Source organism: Oncorhynchus tshawytscha, linkage group LG12 (assembly GCF_018296145.1).
Source record: "Oncorhynchus tshawytscha isolate Ot180627B linkage group LG12, Otsh_v2.0, whole genome shotgun sequence".
Lineage (NCBI taxonomy): Eukaryota > Metazoa > Chordata > Actinopteri > Salmoniformes > Salmonidae > Oncorhynchus > Oncorhynchus tshawytscha.
Window position 1 is genome coordinate 24739976 of NC_056440.1, and position 19696 is coordinate 24759671.

The 19696-nt window shown below is 44.8% G+C and overlaps 2 protein-coding genes across 5 annotated transcripts in view; both read left to right on the plus strand.

The window, feature by feature from the left end:
* Nucleotides 1–2607, plus strand: part of LOC112262770 (clathrin heavy chain 1) — a 33691-nt gene extending 31084 nt beyond the window's left edge. For all 4 annotated transcript variants that reach the window (XM_042331466.1, XM_042331468.1, XM_042331467.1 and 1 more), the window contains one exon: nt 82–2607. In XM_042331466.1, the coding sequence (XP_042187400.1) occupies nt 82–203 (122 nt within the window). In that variant the 3' untranslated portion in view covers nt 204–2607. The remainder of the gene's footprint in view (nt 1–81) is intronic.
* Nucleotides 2608–3783: 1176 nt separating this feature from the next.
* LOC112262773 (tricarboxylate transport protein B, mitochondrial) overlaps nt 3784–19696 on the plus strand; it is a 40989-nt gene continuing 25076 nt past the window's right edge. Inside the window, exon 1 of the mRNA XM_042331473.1 lies at nt 3784–4098. Within this exon, the coding sequence (XP_042187407.1) occupies nt 3987–4098 (112 nt within the window). The 5' untranslated portion in view covers nt 3784–3986. The remainder of the gene's footprint in view (nt 4099–19696) is intronic.

A 19696-nucleotide genomic window follows, 5' to 3' on the forward strand; every position in this document is an offset into this window, starting at 1 on the left:
AAGCCGGCTATGTGTTACTGATGAAATATAGACAACCCTGTATGTATAACTGTGTGTGTGTTTGTGTGTGTACACATACAGGTCAACAGCTGATGTTGACAGCAGGTTCCGCTCCAGTGGCTCCCCAGCCAGGATATCCAGGAGGCTATGGATACACTCCTCCAGGCTACCCCACCCAGCCCCCCTACAGCTACAACATGTAGACCACCTCTACCCCACCCAGCCCCCTACAGCTGCAACATGTAGACCACCTCTACCCCACCCAGCCCCCTACGGCTACAACATGTAGACCACCTCTACCCCACCCAGCCCCCTACAGCTACAACATGTAGACCACCTCTACCCCACCCAGCCCCCTATGGCTACAACATGTAGACCACCTCTACCCCACCCAGCCCCCTACGGCTACAACATGTAGACCACCTCTACCCCACCCAGCCCCCTACGGCTACAACATGTAGACCACCTCTACCCCACCCAGCCCCCCTACGGCTACAACATGGGTCCATGCATCTCAAATGGCACACTATTCCCTGTTTTGTGCACTACTTTTGACCAGGGCCAATAGTGCTCCAGTCAGAAGTAGTGCCCTATATAGGCTTTAAGGTGACCATTTGGGTTGCAGATCATGTAGAGCATAAGGCCCCAGTAACCCCACATCCCAACCCCTCTTACCCAACCTGAATCACACTTACCCTACACGGGGATCAAATACATTACAGATGCAGCTTGCTTATGGATTCAATATGGATTCCCTGCCTTGAAACCCCAAATACACAATCTCTCTACTCTGTGAGACACCTAGTCCACCTCCGGACACTCCAAACCTCAACCCCACCACCACCACACCCAACTCAACCAAAAAGACCTCCTCTTTGCTCCCATCTCCTCTCACTCCCCACCTCCTCTTGCTCCCCCTCCCTGTCCAATGGACTAGAGCAAGGCTAACTGACCCCTCTACTTAGGCTGGCCTGACCAGCCCCCCCATTCACCACTGCACAGCATGGCGACAGCTCTTAGCTCCTAGAGAAAATAGCTAACAGGTAAAAGCTAACGTACAGTACACCACTCTGTCCAGGTATATTCGATCACTGTTCCATAGACTGTATCAACCATAGAGCAGCTTTTTAAAATATTTGTTTTTCTAGAGATGATAATAGAGTACTGGTAGTGGAGACTTTTACTGAGGAGCCAGAGAGGGAGTGGGTGAAGGGCTCATCACGGAGTGCCCCTGCCCTCTGAGCACAGCTTGGCCTTGTACAGGAGGTGTCAACTGAGTCATTTTTCAAGTTTGTTTCACGACTCTCTCCTATGTTTGTTTCACCACTCTCTCTCCTACGTTTGGTTCACCACTCACTCTCCTACGTTTGGTTCACCACTATCTCTCCTACGTTTGGTTCACCATTCTCTCTCCTACGTTTGGTTCACCACACTCTCTCCTACGTTTGGTTCACCACACTCTCTCCTACGTTTGGTTCACCACACTCTCTCCTACGTTTGGTTCACCACACTCTCTCCTACGTTTGGTTCACCACACTCTCTCCTACGTTTGGTTCTTGACTGTTTCTGTTCAATAGTTTTTGTTTGTCCATCTGAACAGGTACTATGTGTTGAAGACGCAACACTATACAGTACTATGGACTAGGAACACTAGTTATTGGGATTATGGTGTACTTTTACTGTGTGTAGTTTATCAAGCATGTAGGGATATGTTGACAACACCAAGACTGGGAAGGTTTGCATTGATTCTCCTCTCCAAATGCTCATGTGCTAGCTGATAATATCTAGGTCAACATGGACGTTTGGGTCTCTCCACTTAACACTGTGATGTATGGCACACGATCCCACAGCTCTGGAGTTGATGATGATGATGATGATGTGAAACATAACTGCTATATGCTGATGTCTGTGCATGTGCTGCCAAACATATAATGCTGTAACAATGCAACCAGGAGCACAATGTCCATGTTATGCATTTTAATAACAAGTATTACCTATGTTGTGTACAAGGCTGAACAAATGTATTTTGAAGCCTTTACTGTCCCACCATGGACACCAACTAACAGGAGGTGAAGGAAGTCCAATATTACACAAAGGAGAATAAAAACATAAGAGGGAATAGAACTCCTGTATATCCCTGTGCCAGTGGTCCAGAGTTATTTCATGTACTGAAGAAACATTGTAGAATTTATGATATGTTGTGTACTTAAAGAAAGAAGTTCAGTATGATAGAATACCATACAGTATGCATTGTCTATAGTGTATTGTTGTAGTTGGTCATAAACATGATACTTAAAAAAAAGAAAATGACTACAAAAAGAGCAGAATACAAACATTAAACTCTTCAGAACGATTGCTTGCAGCAGCCAACATTCTAGGGTTTGTTTTCTTCCTGTTCAAGTAGCACATGTCTAGTGAGAATATTCTGGAAAACTACTGCCATGGTTTATGGGTAAATCTGGCCTCATGCATCCGGAGCTGCGCCATGATATTGTACAAATGTTGGATTGAGGTTCGTAGAAAACACTGAAATCTGACCTGTGTACACACATTACTCTCTGTTCAAGACAAGCGTTCTCAAGGATAATAAAGTTTACACACACATTATCTGGCTGTGATCATTTCACAATGCTCCTAGTAGTAACCCCAGAGGGAACTTGGATGTTTGTGGTAATACCATATGTTTGCATTGTCATACTATTAACTCTGGCTTTTCCTAAGAACCTTTGGTCATAAGGCCTACATAACACTGGCACAGACTGTCACAATGGTTCATCTCAGCTTATGACACTGTCCCTCCCGGCTGTTCATGAAGTGTTATGTCATTGTGTGGCCCTTATGATGAATAGTTCAAGCAAATTGTATGGAGTAAGTTGACAATGAAATCTGACTTCCTGCCTTGGGGAGCATAGGTCATTAACAAACGTTTGAGATTAGGTTTGGTGTTGAGCGGTTTTCGCCACTTCAAGGATGTTCTTGCTTCTTTTAGTTCTGACAATGCAATCAATACTATACAATGGACTGTATTTCTCCAGAAGGTATGTTTCTGTTCTATCCAACTGGTCTTTGTCTTGCACTGCAGAAATCCTCTAGCAGCCTAGCTATTCCTATGACATAAGTCAGGGGAGTTTGTAAAAGCACATATAGTTCTGTAACCAGGCCAGACTACTTTGTCCTCATCCTGGGAACTGCTACTGATTGAGAAACTGCCTATTTGTACACCTGTTGTACTAGGCCTTCTGTACCGACTACATCAATGCAAAGCAGCATCTATTCAACTTGATAATCAGAATAGATAAGTGAAAAATTGGTTATGGTAAAACATGTATTATGTAAGCATAGGTCTTATTTGTAAGTGAGGTTAGGAACAAAAGAAAATGGTTGATGGTTTAAACTTTATTTTTATACGATTTTTCTATTCATAGCAAGACAGATATCTGTATGAATATTGTTGTGGATGCAGTCTTCTCATGGATGTAGCCTATAAGGGGGATGGATGTCACTGAGTCACACCACTTGATTGATGGTGTTGTGTCTGAAGCGCCTTTGTACCACGGCTCTCTTGCTCTGATGGGAGCAGGGTGGAGGAAGGTGCTATTTCAACATTACGCTCTCTACTGGGGCTGATACTTTAATTTACATCGCTGTGTGTTTGTTTTCTGAACTGAGAAATGTATGTTTGCTAATGTATTCATTTTTGAGAGTTGACGCGTACAAGGATGTGACGCGCCTAGACTAGAGAGAGACAGAGCCCCGCCCTTCTCCTGGTGTGGAACGAAAATGCCCCGTCTCCTCCCTCCACCCCAGGGATAGATAGGCTTTCTCCCCGCAACTGCGAGCTGTGTAGTAGCTTACTGTCCACATACAGCGGATGTCTGACATATCCATGGAATGCACTGAACGTTATATCAACTAGAAACTAGTTTAAGGACTTTCGTAGACTTAGTTTATAGCTAGATAGATATTGGTTAAATTATTTATTGACAATGGAAGGAAACAGTAAATTCACCAGCCTCTTTCACAGACCCAGGTGTCTGGCGGCGGCGGCACCTGGAGGAAACGCGAAATTAACTCACCCAGGGAAGGCAATTCTAGCAGGTAAGTTTTGTCATCCTTTGTTCAGACACCACCTATTGCCAATAGAGATGACTTAACATTTTTCAGATACACACTAAAGTGACTTTACCGTATAGCGCATCGTCGTGGAGAGAAAGCATTAGCATGTAGAGTAAAGTAACATTGTTTCTGATCATGTCACTTTCACTTGACAGCCAGGGGTTGTTGTAAATGATGTACTGACGGTGTTTCATTGGAAGCCGTGCACTAGAATAAGTTACAACTGTCATGTATTGTGTTCAACAGTTAATTCACAACAAAAGTTGGAATATGCTAGTCTTCGGTGTTATTATTGTCAGTATGTTTGCATTTCAATAAAGAGGCGATTTGCTTAGCTGCCCGTAGAGCGCATGACAAAATAGTGAACTCTTTTTAGACTAGTAGGCTACATGGAACTGTTGAATTGTAGGCTTTATTATTAACTTAATATTATTTAGATTCTAATGAATACGATTTCGAATATACTTTAAAATGGATGATTATGAAATTATCTTATGATCTTTTCTGTAACTGACTGTTGTAACACTAGCCTTCTAAAACTGTATTGCAAAACAACTGCCGGGTTGTGAAAGGACACCACAAAGCCAACACCCCTCATTTCCCCCCTCAGCGGCAGACAGTGGTTACTCAGGTAGAAGGACTGGGGAATGCTGAAATGTTTACCTGCATATGTTAGGATATACAGATCCTTCATTCATGTTATTGTGCAATTTACCTGTGATGACAAAGAGCATCTGCATCTCCATCTGGTTCAGAGGAATTAACAGGCAGACTCTTAGCAGGCCAAGACATGTAGTCCCCACTCTGCAGCCCTGTTCTTTTAGGCAGCAGACACAGTCATCTTTCTCGGGTGTATCCTTCTCTAAAATTACATGTTTCTCCTCGGGACTGCCCCCTTCACACAGTAAAATTAAAACTAATAACTCTGAAATTGGACTGGAATGTCTTTTGAAGTAAAACCACCCAAAACCACCACCTCTGTCTCTTAAGAAAGACCATAACAAGCATTGGATGAGGATCAAATATAATAACCCAAGCACTGTGTACTGAGCAGGAGAATGTCTCTAAAATGAGTATTGAGTAGCTCAGACATCTCCCCATTAGTAGTAGTAGGCTAGTAGCCTTCATCTCTGAAACCTCCACTGCTGTGAGGGATACTGGTAGAGCGAGGACTTAAGACATTCTCAAGCACTGAATGAAAGAATCTGTTTTCTACTTGTGTCCTTATCCTGCCTGGCTGGCAGGGTCTCTCTCCGTAGCCCCAAACTGCTACGGTCGGATCAGTGCACTGACATTCTATTACTCTGATCTAGTCTAGTGATCACTGCTAGTTACCTTCAACCACATCACACTGGATATATTTAAATGTAGACCATGCTGAAGGAGAGAGATGCTGTCATTCGATAATGCTATTAAGTTCAATTAAGGCTTCAGGAATCTAGGGTTGTGCTTATACTATACATAAACCATTGATATGCCATTTGGTTTCAGTAGTTTGATTACAAAACTGCCATACACTAGGCCTATGTGTAGAAAGCATGAGATTCACAATAAACATATTCCTCAGTGGTGTGAGTGCCTGTATAAAAGGGCAGAATCAGGTCTGTTATAGTGGAGGACTAGGTTGACTAATGCAGTAGTAATATACAAACTCATACAGACTCTTAGTAATGCTGCAGTATGCAGTTATAACATAGGCTCATATCCCATACATACTCTTCCATAGGATATTACGCATATTGGTTCGTCAAAGTAACCTCAGACTGAACCTTGTTGCATTTGAAACTCATTAACCCCCCACCACCACACTTTGTGTGTGATTAGAGTGAGGCAGGGCAGGCTGGTGCATTTCGAGGCCTTGAGAGGCACCCTCATGGAGAGGCCACCACTCTATTGATTACAGCCTTGACAAGAGACCACAGTGACCCTGACAAACCTTGTACTGTAGTAATGTTGTTCCAGCTGTAAAACCGGCCAGCATGCACAGTTTCATACAGTACTCTTTGGTACTGCAGGTTTGTGCAACCTTTTCCTCTGTAGATATCCTTTCACAATCCTAACAACCTATGGTGCCATATCACACACAGTCTCTCCAGGCTCTCCTCCTCTCAGCTATTGGTACATATAAATGAGGCCATCCATCTAGATGTTAGATTGGAGAAACCCGCCTGGCCTCTTCCCTCCCTTCCTATCCTTTCAACCAGACTAACCAGACAAGCTGGCTGGGAACGCTAACAGCCGAAACAGGCTCCATCTTTCTTCTCTCTCTCTGTCAGCCCAACTCTTATTTCATCTGTTTGTGTAGTTGTACACTCCACTCTTTAAAGCCAGTTGATTACTCTATAGAATATATTTCTCTCTCTTTCTCTGTTTTTCATCCTGTCTGAATCTATGGGTGCAAATTTAGGGGGAGACCAAGAATAGTTAGTTATTTTGATTAATGGCTTGTGTATGTATGTATAGTAGATGAGTGTGTGTTGAAATCACACTGTGGTACCCTAGGAACTGATCTACTCTCAGAGAAGGAGTCGCTATGACTCAGTGAGATAAAAGCAATCAGGTAAAATGCTCTTGTCTATAACTCTTACCTCAGATATTTCTCAATCAACAGCCAAGCCAATGCTTTACGCTTTACTATACAGAATCCTCCTGACACCCGGTTTGACAGTTAATAAATCTGACAAGCACTTGTCTCAGTGCCTAGACATGGAACCACAGCTATATCTGGTTACTTAACCCTGCACTCGGAGTAGTAATGAGTGTGTGTGTGTGTGTATGCGAGAGATTGTGAGTGTGTGCTGCTTGTTAGAGCCCTCTCTCCTTTGCCTGCAGTCTTTTCTCAGTAACTGGCTGAGTTCCAAAGTACATATCCTTGAGAGTATCCTTGTTGGCCCCAGGACCACAGCAAGACATTATCTTTCTGTGCCAATGACATACACCTGGTTGTTTGAACTCAGGGCTGTAGATAAAGACCATAGCCTGGATGCCTCTAGTATGACTCCATGTGTCTGGTGCCATAACGGACCTAGCTTAGCTTGTGAAGATGGGATGAGAGGATTTTTTTTTTTTTACCTTAATTTAACTAGGCAAGTCAGTTAATAACATTCTTATTTACAATGATGGCCTACCGGATGGAGTGAGTTAGTGAGAGGAGAGAGAGAGGGGGAGAGTGAGAGGAGAGAGAGCTTGTCTTCTTAGATGACATCTGGCGTTGTAAAAGAAACATTGTTTAGTCTTAGCTAATGGTGCTGTCTCACCCTTACAGTAACCCACTGTGTGTGTGTGTGTGGTTGTATTGGTCTCTTGTATCGGCCTGGAGGCACTGGGGGGAAGTTATATGGACAGAACATTGAGAGTCATAGCTTAATGGAAGAAAAATCTTGCATCTCTTACAAACCCAGACAATGGCAATAAGGCACATTTCTACATGAAGGGTGTATGAGCTCTTTATACTCCCTCTCCTGGGCTCAGCAGCCAATGGTGATGGCCGATGTTGAGAGGTGGAGGCTATGATATGAGACAGGATTGGCCTGGGGCTGTTAAATGGGTTTCTGGTCCTGATTTTCTTTGTATTTGTGTGTTCCTTTGTAGTAGAGGTTTTTATTGTCATACAATGTGTGTGTATGTGTGCGTGTTGGTTTTGTGTGCATCTGTGCATGTGTGTGAGGTCTGAGAGAGCACTGTATTGCTCTGTGTTTGTAACTTTCTCTCTCACTCTCGACGCAGGGCAGCCGGTTAAGTTCTTTGAGTGGCTGTCTCCTCTTAGACTCAGAGGGCTTGTCAAAGTGTGCACTCACTCCCTGCTCATTCATACCCCACTGAACTCTGCACACTATGCACTAGGCAATACACTCTGAATCTATGACTCATGACCCACCAGCGCCTTGAGGGGCAAGACGTCAAATCATGAAACTCCTGTTGTCCTTTCTGTCAGACACATAAACACTCTCTCCCCGCCTCTTTTTTCCTCTCTCACCTCTCTCTCTCTCTCTCTCTCTCTCTCTCTCTCTCTCTCTCTCTCTCTCTCTCACCTCTCTCTCTCTCTCTCTCTCTCTCTCTCTCTCTCTCTCTCTCTCTCTCTCTCTCTCTCGCTCTCTCTCTCTCTCTCTCTCGCTCTCTCTCTCTCTCTCTCTCTCTCTCTCTCTCTCTCTCTCTCTCTCTCTCTCTCTCTCACCTCTCTCTCTCTCTCTCTCTCTCTCTCTCTCTCTCTCTCTCTCTCCTCTCTCTCTCTCTCTCTCTCTCTCTCTCTCTCTCTCTCTCTCTCACCTCTCTCTCTCTCTCTCTCTCTCTCTCTCGCTCTCTCCCTGACAGATTTATTCATTGCTGTCTAAGAAAGTGACAATAACATCCCACTCATCCTCATGAGAGACAAACTGTTTACTGTTTTAGGAAAACACAACAACATTGCCAGAACAACATCAGACTCCGTCCATCCAGTCTGCAGGGAACGGCCTACTGGAGGGTTAGAAGCAGTTCAAAAGATTTTCCATGTAAAATTAATAGACATGTGTAATTAAACATTAGTGTAGGGTTTGGGAGCAGTGTTTTGAACAGGCAAAGCCTAAAAAGGAAGACGATAGATGAATAATTCCTTTCATCTTTCAGATGAGGCAAACAGAAATATTAAGACTGTATTAATACATCGTGTTTGATGTTAAGACCTCTGGCTACGGTCTACATTGTGGTTGAGGAATAGGGACATGTGGCACCATCTTTCTACACTCTCCCCTGTATTCTCATCTCTCTTCACACCAAGTCCCCGATAAACATATTTGACATAAATGAGATGAGCCTGGATAACTAAAGCTATAGAGAGTGTTTTCGGGTAATTTGGTGTCCTGGCTTTTGCACATTATAGTGTTCTGGTCCATATATGTATATGATTAAATGTACGAGTTGGCCTGAAAACAACTTGTAGTTTAATCTCTCTCTCCTTCTCTCTCTCACTCTGTTGTTGAAGAACATATTTCATTTTAATGTGACTGGTCTGGATAAATAAGAATACATTTAAAGTTAAAATGATTTCCCCCCTGTTTAGTATTTTTTGTGTTTTGGTTCTTGCATGTTATGGTCCATAAACTGTGTTCTGGTTTATAAACTGTGGGGTTGCCAGATTTGTTTATGTTTATTGGTTGCCAGGTTGGGTGATTTGAAAGTTTGTTTTTCTCAGTGAAAAACTGGAAGTTCTCATCAGGAGCAGATGTGGAAAACACTCATTAGATTTACTTCAACAGCAGGCAGATAGCACTTCAGAGGTCTTCTCTTCTCTATCTCCCTCTTTCTTTGCCATCATTGTAAATACACATTTGTTCTCAATTGACACGTCTGGATAAATAAATAATAAATAAATGCACTTATTTTCTCCCTCTTTCTCCCTTGATCGCTCTCCATCTGTTGCTATCCCCTTTCTCTCCTAATTTTAATCTAACCCTTTCTCTGTCTCCCTCTCTCCTCTCTCTCTATATTCCCTCCTCTCTATCTTCCCTCCTCTCTCTCTCTCTCTCTCTTTCTCTCTTCTCTCTCTTCTCTCTCTTCTCTCTCTTCTCTCTCTCTCGCTTGGCTGGGATATGTGTCTACTGCTGGGCTGCAGCCAATCCACTCAACCAGGTCCACAGTTATACAGTGACCCCTTGACTTATTCCAAAGGTTGTTATACTTATGTCAATGAGATATTTCTGTATTTCATTTTCAATAAACATTTCTACAAATATGTTTTCACTTTGTCATTATGGGGTATTGTGTGTAGATGGGTGAGATACTTAAACAATATATATTCATTTTAAATTCAGGCTGTAACAAAATGTGTAATAAACCAAGGCGTATGAATACTTTCTGAAGGCACTGTACATGCTCTGGACTGATGATCAGCCTTAGTGGTGTGTGTGTGCGTGCGTTCGGCTAATGTTCACATTGTTCCCTTTCTCTTCTCCTTTTTTGTTTTCATTTTGGCTGTGTCATCATTTGCCAAGTGTGCTAGCCTGTAGTCATCAACAATCATGCGATCGCCGAGTTGACTTTTAAAACATAGAAACATTTGCTGTAACTCTGTTGTCCTGTATGGTGGATGGGTTATATTAAGGGTAAGGGTGGACAGGGTTGGGTAGGGATCTATTTAGGAAAGTGTTATTTATATGAGGTGGTACACTCCTTCACTGTTACCTTGTGTTTAATACACTCCTTCACTGTTACCTTGTGTTTAATACACTCCTTCACTGTTATCTTGTGTTTAATACGCTCCTTCACTGTTACCTTGTGTTTAATACGCTCCTTCACTGTTACCTTGTGTTTAATACACTCCTTCACTGTTATCTTGTGTTTAATACACTCCTTCACTGTTACCTTGTGTTTAATACACTCCTTCACTGTTACCCTGTGTTTAATACGCTCCTTCACTGTTACCTTGTGTTTAATACGCTCCTTCACTGTTACCTTGTGTTTAATACGCTCCTTCACTGTTACCTTGTGTTTAATACACTCCTTCACTGTTACCTTGTGTTTAATACACTCCTTCACTGTTACCTTGTGTTTAATACACTCCTTCACTGTTACCTTGTGTTTAATACACTCCTTCACTGTTACCTTGTGTTTAATACACTCCTTCACTGTTACCTTGTGTTTAATACACTCCTTCACTGTTACCTTGTGTTTAATACACTCCTTCACTGTTACCTTGTGTTTACCTTGTGTTTAATACGCTCCTTCACTGTTACCTTGTGTTTAATACACTCCTTCACTGTTACCTTGTGTTTAATACACTCCTTCACTGTTACCTTGTGTTTAATACGCTCCTTCACTGTTACCTTGTGTTTAATACGCTCCTTCACTGTTACCTTGTGTTTAATACGCTCCTTCACTGTTACCTTGTGTTTAATACGCTCCTTCACTGTTACCTTGTGTTTAATACACTCCTTCACTGTTACCTTGTGTTTAATACACTCCTTCACTGTTACCTTGTGTTTAATACACTCCTTCACTGTTACCTTGTGTTTAATACACTCCTGCAAATAAACTCACTAGTTCCTCTATCAAAATGTACTGATGAAAATAGCTGGTGCTGGTGTAACTGAGTCAGGTTTTTAGGCCTCCTTGCTCGCACACGCTTATTCAGTTCTGCCCACAGATTTTCTATATGATTGAGGTCAGGGCTTTGTGATGGCCACTCCAGTACCTTGACTTTGTTGTCCTTAAACTATTTTGCCACAACTTTGGAAGTATGCTTGGTGTCATTGTCCATTTGGAAGACGATTTTGCAACCAAGCTTTAACTTCCTGACTGATGTCTTTCTTCAATATATACACAATTTTCCTTCCTCATGATGCCATCTATTTTGTGAAGTGCAGTTGCTCCTGCAGCAAAGCAAAGTTTTGACCCACTGGAATTGTGATACAGTGAATTATATGTGAAATAATCTGTCTGTGAACAATTGTTGGAAAAATGACTTGTGTCATGCACAAAGTAGATGTCCCAACCAACGTGCCAAAACTACAGTTTGTTAACAAGAAATGTGTGGAGTGCTTGAAAAATGAGTTTTAATGACTCCAACCTAAGTGTATGTACACTTCCGACTTCAACTGTATATCCTAGTTGTCTGATTGGTTTACATGCTGTGCATGCTCTGTATTTCACAGCCCCTCTGTCTGTCCCTGCAGAGCCTCTCTCCCAGTGACTGCTGGGTAGGAAATGGTAAACTGGTTTCTAGGTACATCAATTCCCACTAATAACAAGTGTCAGTGTCATTTGATCTTCTTGGATATGACGCACACCTATATTTCGGGAGTTTCTCCCATTATCTGCAGATCTTCTCAAGCTCTGTCAGGTTGGATGGGGAGCGTCACAGCACAGCTACTTTCAGGTCTCTCCAGAGATCGATTGGGTTCAAGTCCAGGCTCTGGCTGGGCCACTCAAGGACATTCAGAGACTTGTCCCGAAGCCACTGCTGCGTTGTCTTAGCTGTGTGCTTAGGGTTGTTGTCCTGTTGGAAGGTGAACCTTCACCCCCAGTCTGAGGTCCTGAGTGCTCTGGAGCAGGTTTTCATCAAGGATTTCTCTGTACTATGCTCTGTTCATCTTTCCCTCGATCCTGACTAGACTCCCAGTCCTGGCTACTGAAAAACATCCCCACAGCATGATACTGCCACCATCATGCTTCACCATAGGGATGGTGCCTGGTTTCCTCCAGACGTGACACTTGGCATTCAGGCCAAAGAGCTCAATCTTACCTTCATCAGATCAGAGAATCTTGTTTCTCGTGGTCTGAGAGTCTTTTAAGTGCTTTTTAGCAAACTGCAAGTGGGCTGTCATGTGCCTTTTACTGAGGAGTGGCTTCCATCTGGCCACTCTACCATAAAGGAATGATTGGTGGAGTGCTGCAGAGATTGTTGTCCTTCTGGAAGGCTCTCCCCTCTCTACAGAGGAACTCTGGAGCTCTGTCAGAGAAACCATTGGGTTCTTGGTCACCTCCTTGACCAAGGCCCTGCTCCCCCAATTGCTCAGTTTGGCTGGACAGCCAGCTCTAGGAAGAGTCTTGGTGGTTCCCACCTTCTTCCACTTAAGAATGATGAAGGCCTCAGTCTTCTTGGGGACCTTCAATGCTGCAGACATTATTTGGTACCCTTCCCCAGATCTGTGCTTAACCCTGACTCGGAGCTCTACGAACAATTCCTTCGACCTCACGGCTTGGTTTTTGCTCTGACATGCACTATCAACTGTGGATCTTTATATAGACAGGTGTGTGCCTTTCCAAATAATGTCCAATCAATTGAATTTACCACAGGTGGACTCCAATCAAGTTGTAGAAACATCTCAAAGATGATCAATGGAAACAGGATGCACCTGAGCTCAATTTAGTCTCATAGCAAAGGGTCTGAATACTTATGTAAATACGCTTTTTTCTGTTTTTATTTTTAATATGTATGTACAGTGGCTTATGAAAGTATTCACCCTCCTTGACATTTTTCTTATTTTCTTGCCTTACAACCTGGAATTAAAATAGATTTTTGGGGTTGTGTATCATTTGATTTACACAACATGACCACTTTTGTCACGACTTCCGCCGAAGTCGGTTCCTCTCCTTGTTCGGCGGTCGACGTTGCCGGTCTTCTAGCCATCGCCGATCCACCTTTCATTTTCCATTTGTGTTGTCTTGTCTTCCTGCACACGTGGTTTACATCTCCTACTAATTAACATGTGTATTTAGCCCTCTGTTTCCTCCATGTCTGTGTGGGGTATTGTTTATTGTCAAGGTTGGCACGCTTCCGGCTGGTTTACGCCAGGTTTTGTTTTATACCCGTGCTTTGTGGCAGCCGGTACTCTGTACTTGGGTTTTGTACTTTTGCTGCCTCACTTGTTCTGTGGGCATTTGTTTTGTCACGCGGTTGCGTTCTGTATTATGATTGCCTAGTAAAGTGCTTTGCCCATTTATCTCTGCTCTCCTGCGCCTGACTTCCATGCACCAGCTACACCCACCAGTGACAACTTTGAAGATGCAAAATATTTTTTATTGTGAAACAAACAAGAAATAAGATTTAAAAAAACAGAAAACTTGAGCATGCATAACTATTCACCCCCCCAAAGTCAATACTTTGTAGAGCCACCTTTTGCAGCAATTACAGCTGCGAGTATCTTGAGGTATGTCTCTATAAAGCTTGGCACATTTAGCCACTGGGATTTTTGCCCATTCTTCAAGGCAAAACTGCTCCAGCTCCTTCAAGTTGGATGGGTTCTGCTGGTGTACAGCCATTTGTAAGTCATACCACAGTATTCTCAATTGGATTGAGGTCTGGGTTTTGACTAGGCAATTCCAAGACATTTAAATGTTTCCCCTTAAACCATGCGATTGTTGCTTTGGCAGTATGCTTAGGGTCATTGTCCTGCTGGAAGGTGAAGCTCCATCCCAGTCTCAAATCTCTGGAAGACTGAAACAGGTTTCCCTCAAGAATTTCCCTGTATTTAGAGTCATCCATCATTCCTTCAATTCTGACCAGTTTCCCAGTCCCTGCCGATGGAAAAACATCCCCACAGCATGATACTGCCACCACCATGCTTCACTGTGTGGATGGTGTTCTCGGGGTGATGAGAGGTGTAGGGTTTGCGCCAGACATAACGTTTTCCTTGATGGCCAAAAAGCTATATTTTAGTCTCATCTGACTAGAGTACCTTCTTCCATATGTTTGGGGAGTCTCCCACATGCCTTTAGGTGAACACCAAATGTTTTTGCTTATTTTTTTCTTTAAGCAATGGCTTTTTTCTAACCACTCTTCCATAAAGCCCAGCTATGTGGAGTGTACGGCTTAAAGTGGTCCTAAGTGGTCCTTGCCTGGTCCGTGAGTTTTGGTGGGTGGCCCTCTCTTGGCAGGTTTGTTGTTGTCGTGCCATATTCTTTAAAAAAAATTATAACGGATTTAATGGTGCTCCGTGGGATGTTCAAAGTTTCTGCAATTTGTTTATAACCCAACCCTGATCTGCAATTCTCCACAACTTTGTCCCTCACCTTGGTCTTCATGGTGCCGCTTGCTTGGTGGTGTTGTAGACTCTGGGACCTTTCAGAATAGGTGTTTATATATTGAGATCATGTGACACTTACATTGCACACAGGTGGACTTTATTTAACTAATTATGTGACTTCTGAAGGTAATTAGTTGCACCAGATCTTATTTAGCGGCTCCATAGTAAAGGGCGTGAATACACCACTTTTCCGTTTTTTTATTTTTTTGAATTTTTTTAAACAAGTTTTTTTCTTCTTTTTTCTTTCAATTCACTTCACCAATTTGGACTATTTTGTGTATGTCCATTACATGAAATGCAAATAAAAATCCTTTTAAATTACAGGTTGTAATGCAATAAAAATAATGCAGCATCATGACTCAGCTTTTTAGACTGTTGTACAACCTTATCTTGCCTGTGGAAAATACTGTACAAATGCATTATGTATCAGCTACTGTATACAGGGCTTTGCCTTGTTAGGGCAATTTGCTTTGCTGAATACTCTCACTCAACCATATATCAATGTGTAATTGACCACCAACCCCTTACAATCCTTCTATATCTACTGTACATGTATTGTATGTGACATAGGTTAAATATACAGTATCTCCTACCACCTCCAGAATGATAAAATGCTATGTGCTGTAGAGAAGAGATTGAGAGCCTTGGCCTATAATAATGGCAGCAGTGGGATGGATGCCAAGCTGTCACACAGTTGGATGACATATCTGTATACTTCCCATTATTTCTTTATACAGAGAGGGCCTCTGGGATTACAATATGAGTATGTGTGTGTGTGTGAGAGGGAGAGAGAGAGGGCCTCTCGGATTACAATGTGAGTATGTGTGTGTGTGAGAGGGAGAGTGAGAGGGCCTCTGGGATTAGAATGTGAGTATATGTGTGTGTGTGAGAGGGAGAGTGAGAGGGCCTCGGATTAGAATGGGAATGTGTGTGTGTGTGAGAGGGAGAGAGAGAGGGCCTCTCTGATTACAATGTGAGTATGTGTGTGTGTGTGTGTGTGTGTGTGTGTGTGAGGGAGAGGGAGAGAGGGCCTCTGGGATTACAATGTGAGTATGTGTGTGTGAGAGGGAGAGAGAGAGGGCCTCTGGGATTACAATGTGAGTATGTGTGAGGGAGAGGGAGAGAGAGAGGGCCTCTGGGATTACAATGTGTGTGTGTGTGTGTGAGAGAGGAGAGGGCCTCTGGGATTACAATGTGAGTGTGTGTGTGAGAGGGAGAGAGAGAGGGCCTCTGGGATTACAATGTGAGTATGTGTGTGTGTGTGAGGGAGAGGGCCTCTGGGATTACAATGTGAGTATGTGTGTGTGAGAGGAGAGAGAGAGGGCCTCTGGGATTACAATGTGAGTATGTGTGAGGGAGAGGGAGAGGGCCTCTGGGATTACAGTGTGTGTGTGTGTGTGTGTGTGTGTGTGTGTGTGTGAGAGAGGGAGAGGGCCTCTGGGATTACAATGTGAGTGTGTGTGTGAGAGGGAGAGAGAGAGGGCCTCTGGGATTACAATGTGAGTATGTGTGTGTGTGTGTGAGGGAGAGGGAGAGGGAGAGAGAGAGGGCCTCTGGGATTACAATGTGAGTGTGAGTGTGTGTGTGTGAGAGGGAGAGGGCCTCTGGGATTACAATGTGAGTGTGTGTGTGTGAGAGGGAGAGGGAGAGAGAGAGGGCCTCTGGGATTACAATGTGAGTGTGTGTGTGTGAGAGAGAGAGGGCTTCTGGGATTACAATGTGAGTGTGTGTGTGTGAGAGGGAGAGAGAGAGGGCCTCTGGGATTACAATGTGAGTATGTGTGTGTGTGAGGGAGAGAGAGATGGAGAGGGCCTCTGGGATTACAATGTGAGTGTGTGTGTGTGAGGGGAGAGAGAGAGGGCCTCTGGGATTACAATGTGAGTATGTGTGTGTGTGAGGGAGAGGGAGATGGAGAGGGCCTCTGGGATTACAATGTGAGTGTGTGTGTGAGAGGGAGAGAGAGAGGGCCTCTGGGATTACAATGTGAGTGTGTGTGTGTGTGAGAGAGAGAGTTCCTCTGGGATTACAATGTGAGTGTGTGTGTGTGAGAGGAGAGAGAGAGGGCCTCTGGGATTACAATGTGAGTGTGTGTGTGTGAGAGGGAGAGGGAGAGAGAGAGGGCCTCTGGGATTACAATGTGAGTGTGTGTGTGAGAGGGAGAGGGAGAGAGAGAGGACCTCTGGGATTACAATGTGAGTGTGTGTGAGAGGGAGAGGGAGAGAGAGAGGGCCTCTGGGATTACAATGTGAGTGTGAGTGTGTGTGTGTGAGGGAGAGGGCCTCTGGGATTACAATGTGAGTGTGTGTGTGTGAGAGGGAGAGGGAGAGAGAGAGGGCCTCTGGGATTACAATGTGAGTGTGTGTGTGAGGGAGAGGGAGAGAGAGAGGGCCTCTGGGATTACAATGTGAGTGTGTGTGTGTGAGAGGGAGAGAGAGAGGGCCTCTGGGATTACAATGTGAGTATGTGTGTGTGTGAGGAGAGAGAGATGGAGAGGGCCTCTGGGATTACAATGTGAGTGTGTGTGTGTGAGAGGGAGAGAGAGAGGGCCTCTGGGATTACAATGTGAGTATGTGTGTGTGTGAGGGAGAGGGAGATGGAGAGGGCCTCTGGGATTACAATGTGAGTGTGTGTGTGTGAGAGGGAGAGAGAGAGGGCCTCTGGGATTACAATGTGAGTGTGTGTGTGTGTGAGAGAGAGAGTTCCTCTGGGATTACAATGTGAGTGTGTGTGTGTGAGAGGGAGAGAGAGAGGGCCTCTGGGATTACAATGTGAGTGTGTGTGTGTGTGAGAGGGAGAGGGAGAGAGAGAGGGCCTCTGGGATTACAATGTGAGTGTGTGTGTGAGAGGGAGAGGGAGAGAGAGAGGACCTCTGGGATTACAATGTGAGTGTGTGTGAGAGGGAGAGTGAGAGGGCCTCTGGGATTAGAATGTGAGTATATGTGTGTGTGTGAGAGGGAGAGTGAGAGGGCCTCGGATTAGAATGGGAATGTGTGTGTGTGTGAGAGGGAGAGAGAGAGGGCCTCTCTGATTACAATGTGAGTATGTGTGTGTGTGTGTGTGTGTGTGTGTGTGTGGGGAGAGGGAGAGGGGCCTCTGGGATTACAATGTGAGTATGTGTGTGTGAGAGGGAGAGAGAGAGGGCCTCTGGGATTACAATGTGAGTATGTGTGAGGGAGAGGAGAGAGAGAGGGCCTCTGGGATTACAATGTGTGTGTGTGTGTGTGAGAGGGAGAGGGCCTCTGGGATTACAATGTGAGTGTGTGTGTGAGAGGGAGAGAGAGAGGGCCTCTGGGATTACAATGTGAGTATGTGTGTGTGTGTGAGGGAGAGGGCCTCTGGGATTACAATGTGAGTATGTGTGTGAGAGGGAGAGAGAGGGCCTCTGGGATTACAATGTGAGTATGTGTGAGGGAGAGGGAGAGGGCCTCTGGGATTACAGTGTGTGTGTGTGTGTGTGTGTGTGTGTGTGTGTGTGAGAGAGGGAGAGGGCCTCTGGGATTACAATGTGAGTGTGTGTGTGAGAGGGAGAGAGAGAGGGCCTCTGGGATTACAATGTGAGTATGTGTGTGTGTGGGGAGAGGGAGAGGGAGAGAGAGAGGGCCTCTGGGATTACAATGTGAGTGTGAGTGTGTGTGTGTGAGAGGGAGAGGGCCTCTGGGATTACAATGTGAGTGTGTGTGTGTGAGAGGGAGAGGAGAGAGAGAGGGCCTCTGGGATTACAATGTGAGTGTGTGTGTGTGAGAGAGAGAGAGGGCTTCTGGGATTACAATGTGAGTGTGTGTGTGTGAGAGGGAGAGAGAGAGGGCCTCTGGGATTACAATGTGAGTATGTGTGTGTGTGAGGGAGAGAGAGATGGAGAGGGCCTCTGGGATTACAATGTGAGTGTGTGTGTGTGAGAGGGAGAGAGAGGGCCTCTGGGATTACAATGTGAGTATGTGTGTGTGAGGGAGAGGGAGATGGAGAGGGCCTCTGGGATTACAATGTGAGTGTGTGTGTGTGAGAGGGAGAGAGAGGGCCTCTGGGATTACAATGTGAGTGTGTGTGTGTGTGAGAGAGAGAGTTCCTCTGGGATTACAATGTGAGTGTGTGTGTGTGAGAGGGAGAGAGAGGGCCTCTGGGATTACAATGTGAGTGTGTGTGTGTGTGAGAGGGAGAGGGAGAGAGAGAGGGCCTCTGGGATTACAATGTGAGTGTGTGTGTGAGAGGGAGAGGGAGAGAGAGAGGACCTCTGGGATTACAATGTGAGTGTGTGTGAGAGGGAGAGGGAGAGAGAGAGGGCCTCTGGGATTACAATGTGAGTGTGAGTGTGTGTGTGTGAGAGGGAGAGGGCCTCTGGGATTACAATGTGAGTGTGTGTGTGTGAGAGGGAGAGGGAGAGAGAGAGGGCCTCTGGGATTACAATGTGAGTGTGTGTGTGAGGGAGAGGGAGAGAGAGAGGGCCTCTGGGATTACAATGTGAGTGTGTGTGTGTGTGAGAGGGAGAGAGAGAAGGACTCTGGGATTACAATGTGAGTGTGTGTGTGTGAGGGAGAGGGAGAGGGAGAGAGAGAGGACCTCTGGGATTACAATGTGAGTGTGTGTGAGAGGGAGAGGGAGAGAGAGGGGCCTCTGGGATTACAATGTGAGTGTGTGTGTGTGTGTGTGTGTGTGTGTGTGTGTGTGTGTGTGTGTGTGTGTGTGTGTGTGTGAGAGAGAGAGAGGGCCTCTGGGATTACAATGTGAGTGTGTGTGTGTGAGAGGGAGAGGGAGAGAGAGATGGCCTCGGATTACAATGTGAGTGTGTGTGTGTGAGAGGGAGAGGGAGAGGGCCTCTGGGATTACAATGTGAGTATGTGTGTGTGTGTGAGGGAGAGGGAGAGGGAGAGAGAGAGGGCCTCTGGGATTACAATGTGAGTGTGTGTGTGTGAGAGGGAGAGGGAGAGAGAGAGGCCTCTGGGATTACAATGTGAGTGTGTGTGTGAGAGGGAGAGAGAGAGGGCCTCTGGGATTACAATGTGAGTGTGTGTGTGTGTGTGTGTGTGTGAGAGGGAGAGAGCGAGGGCCTCTGGGATTAGAATGTGAGTGTGTGTGTGTGTGAG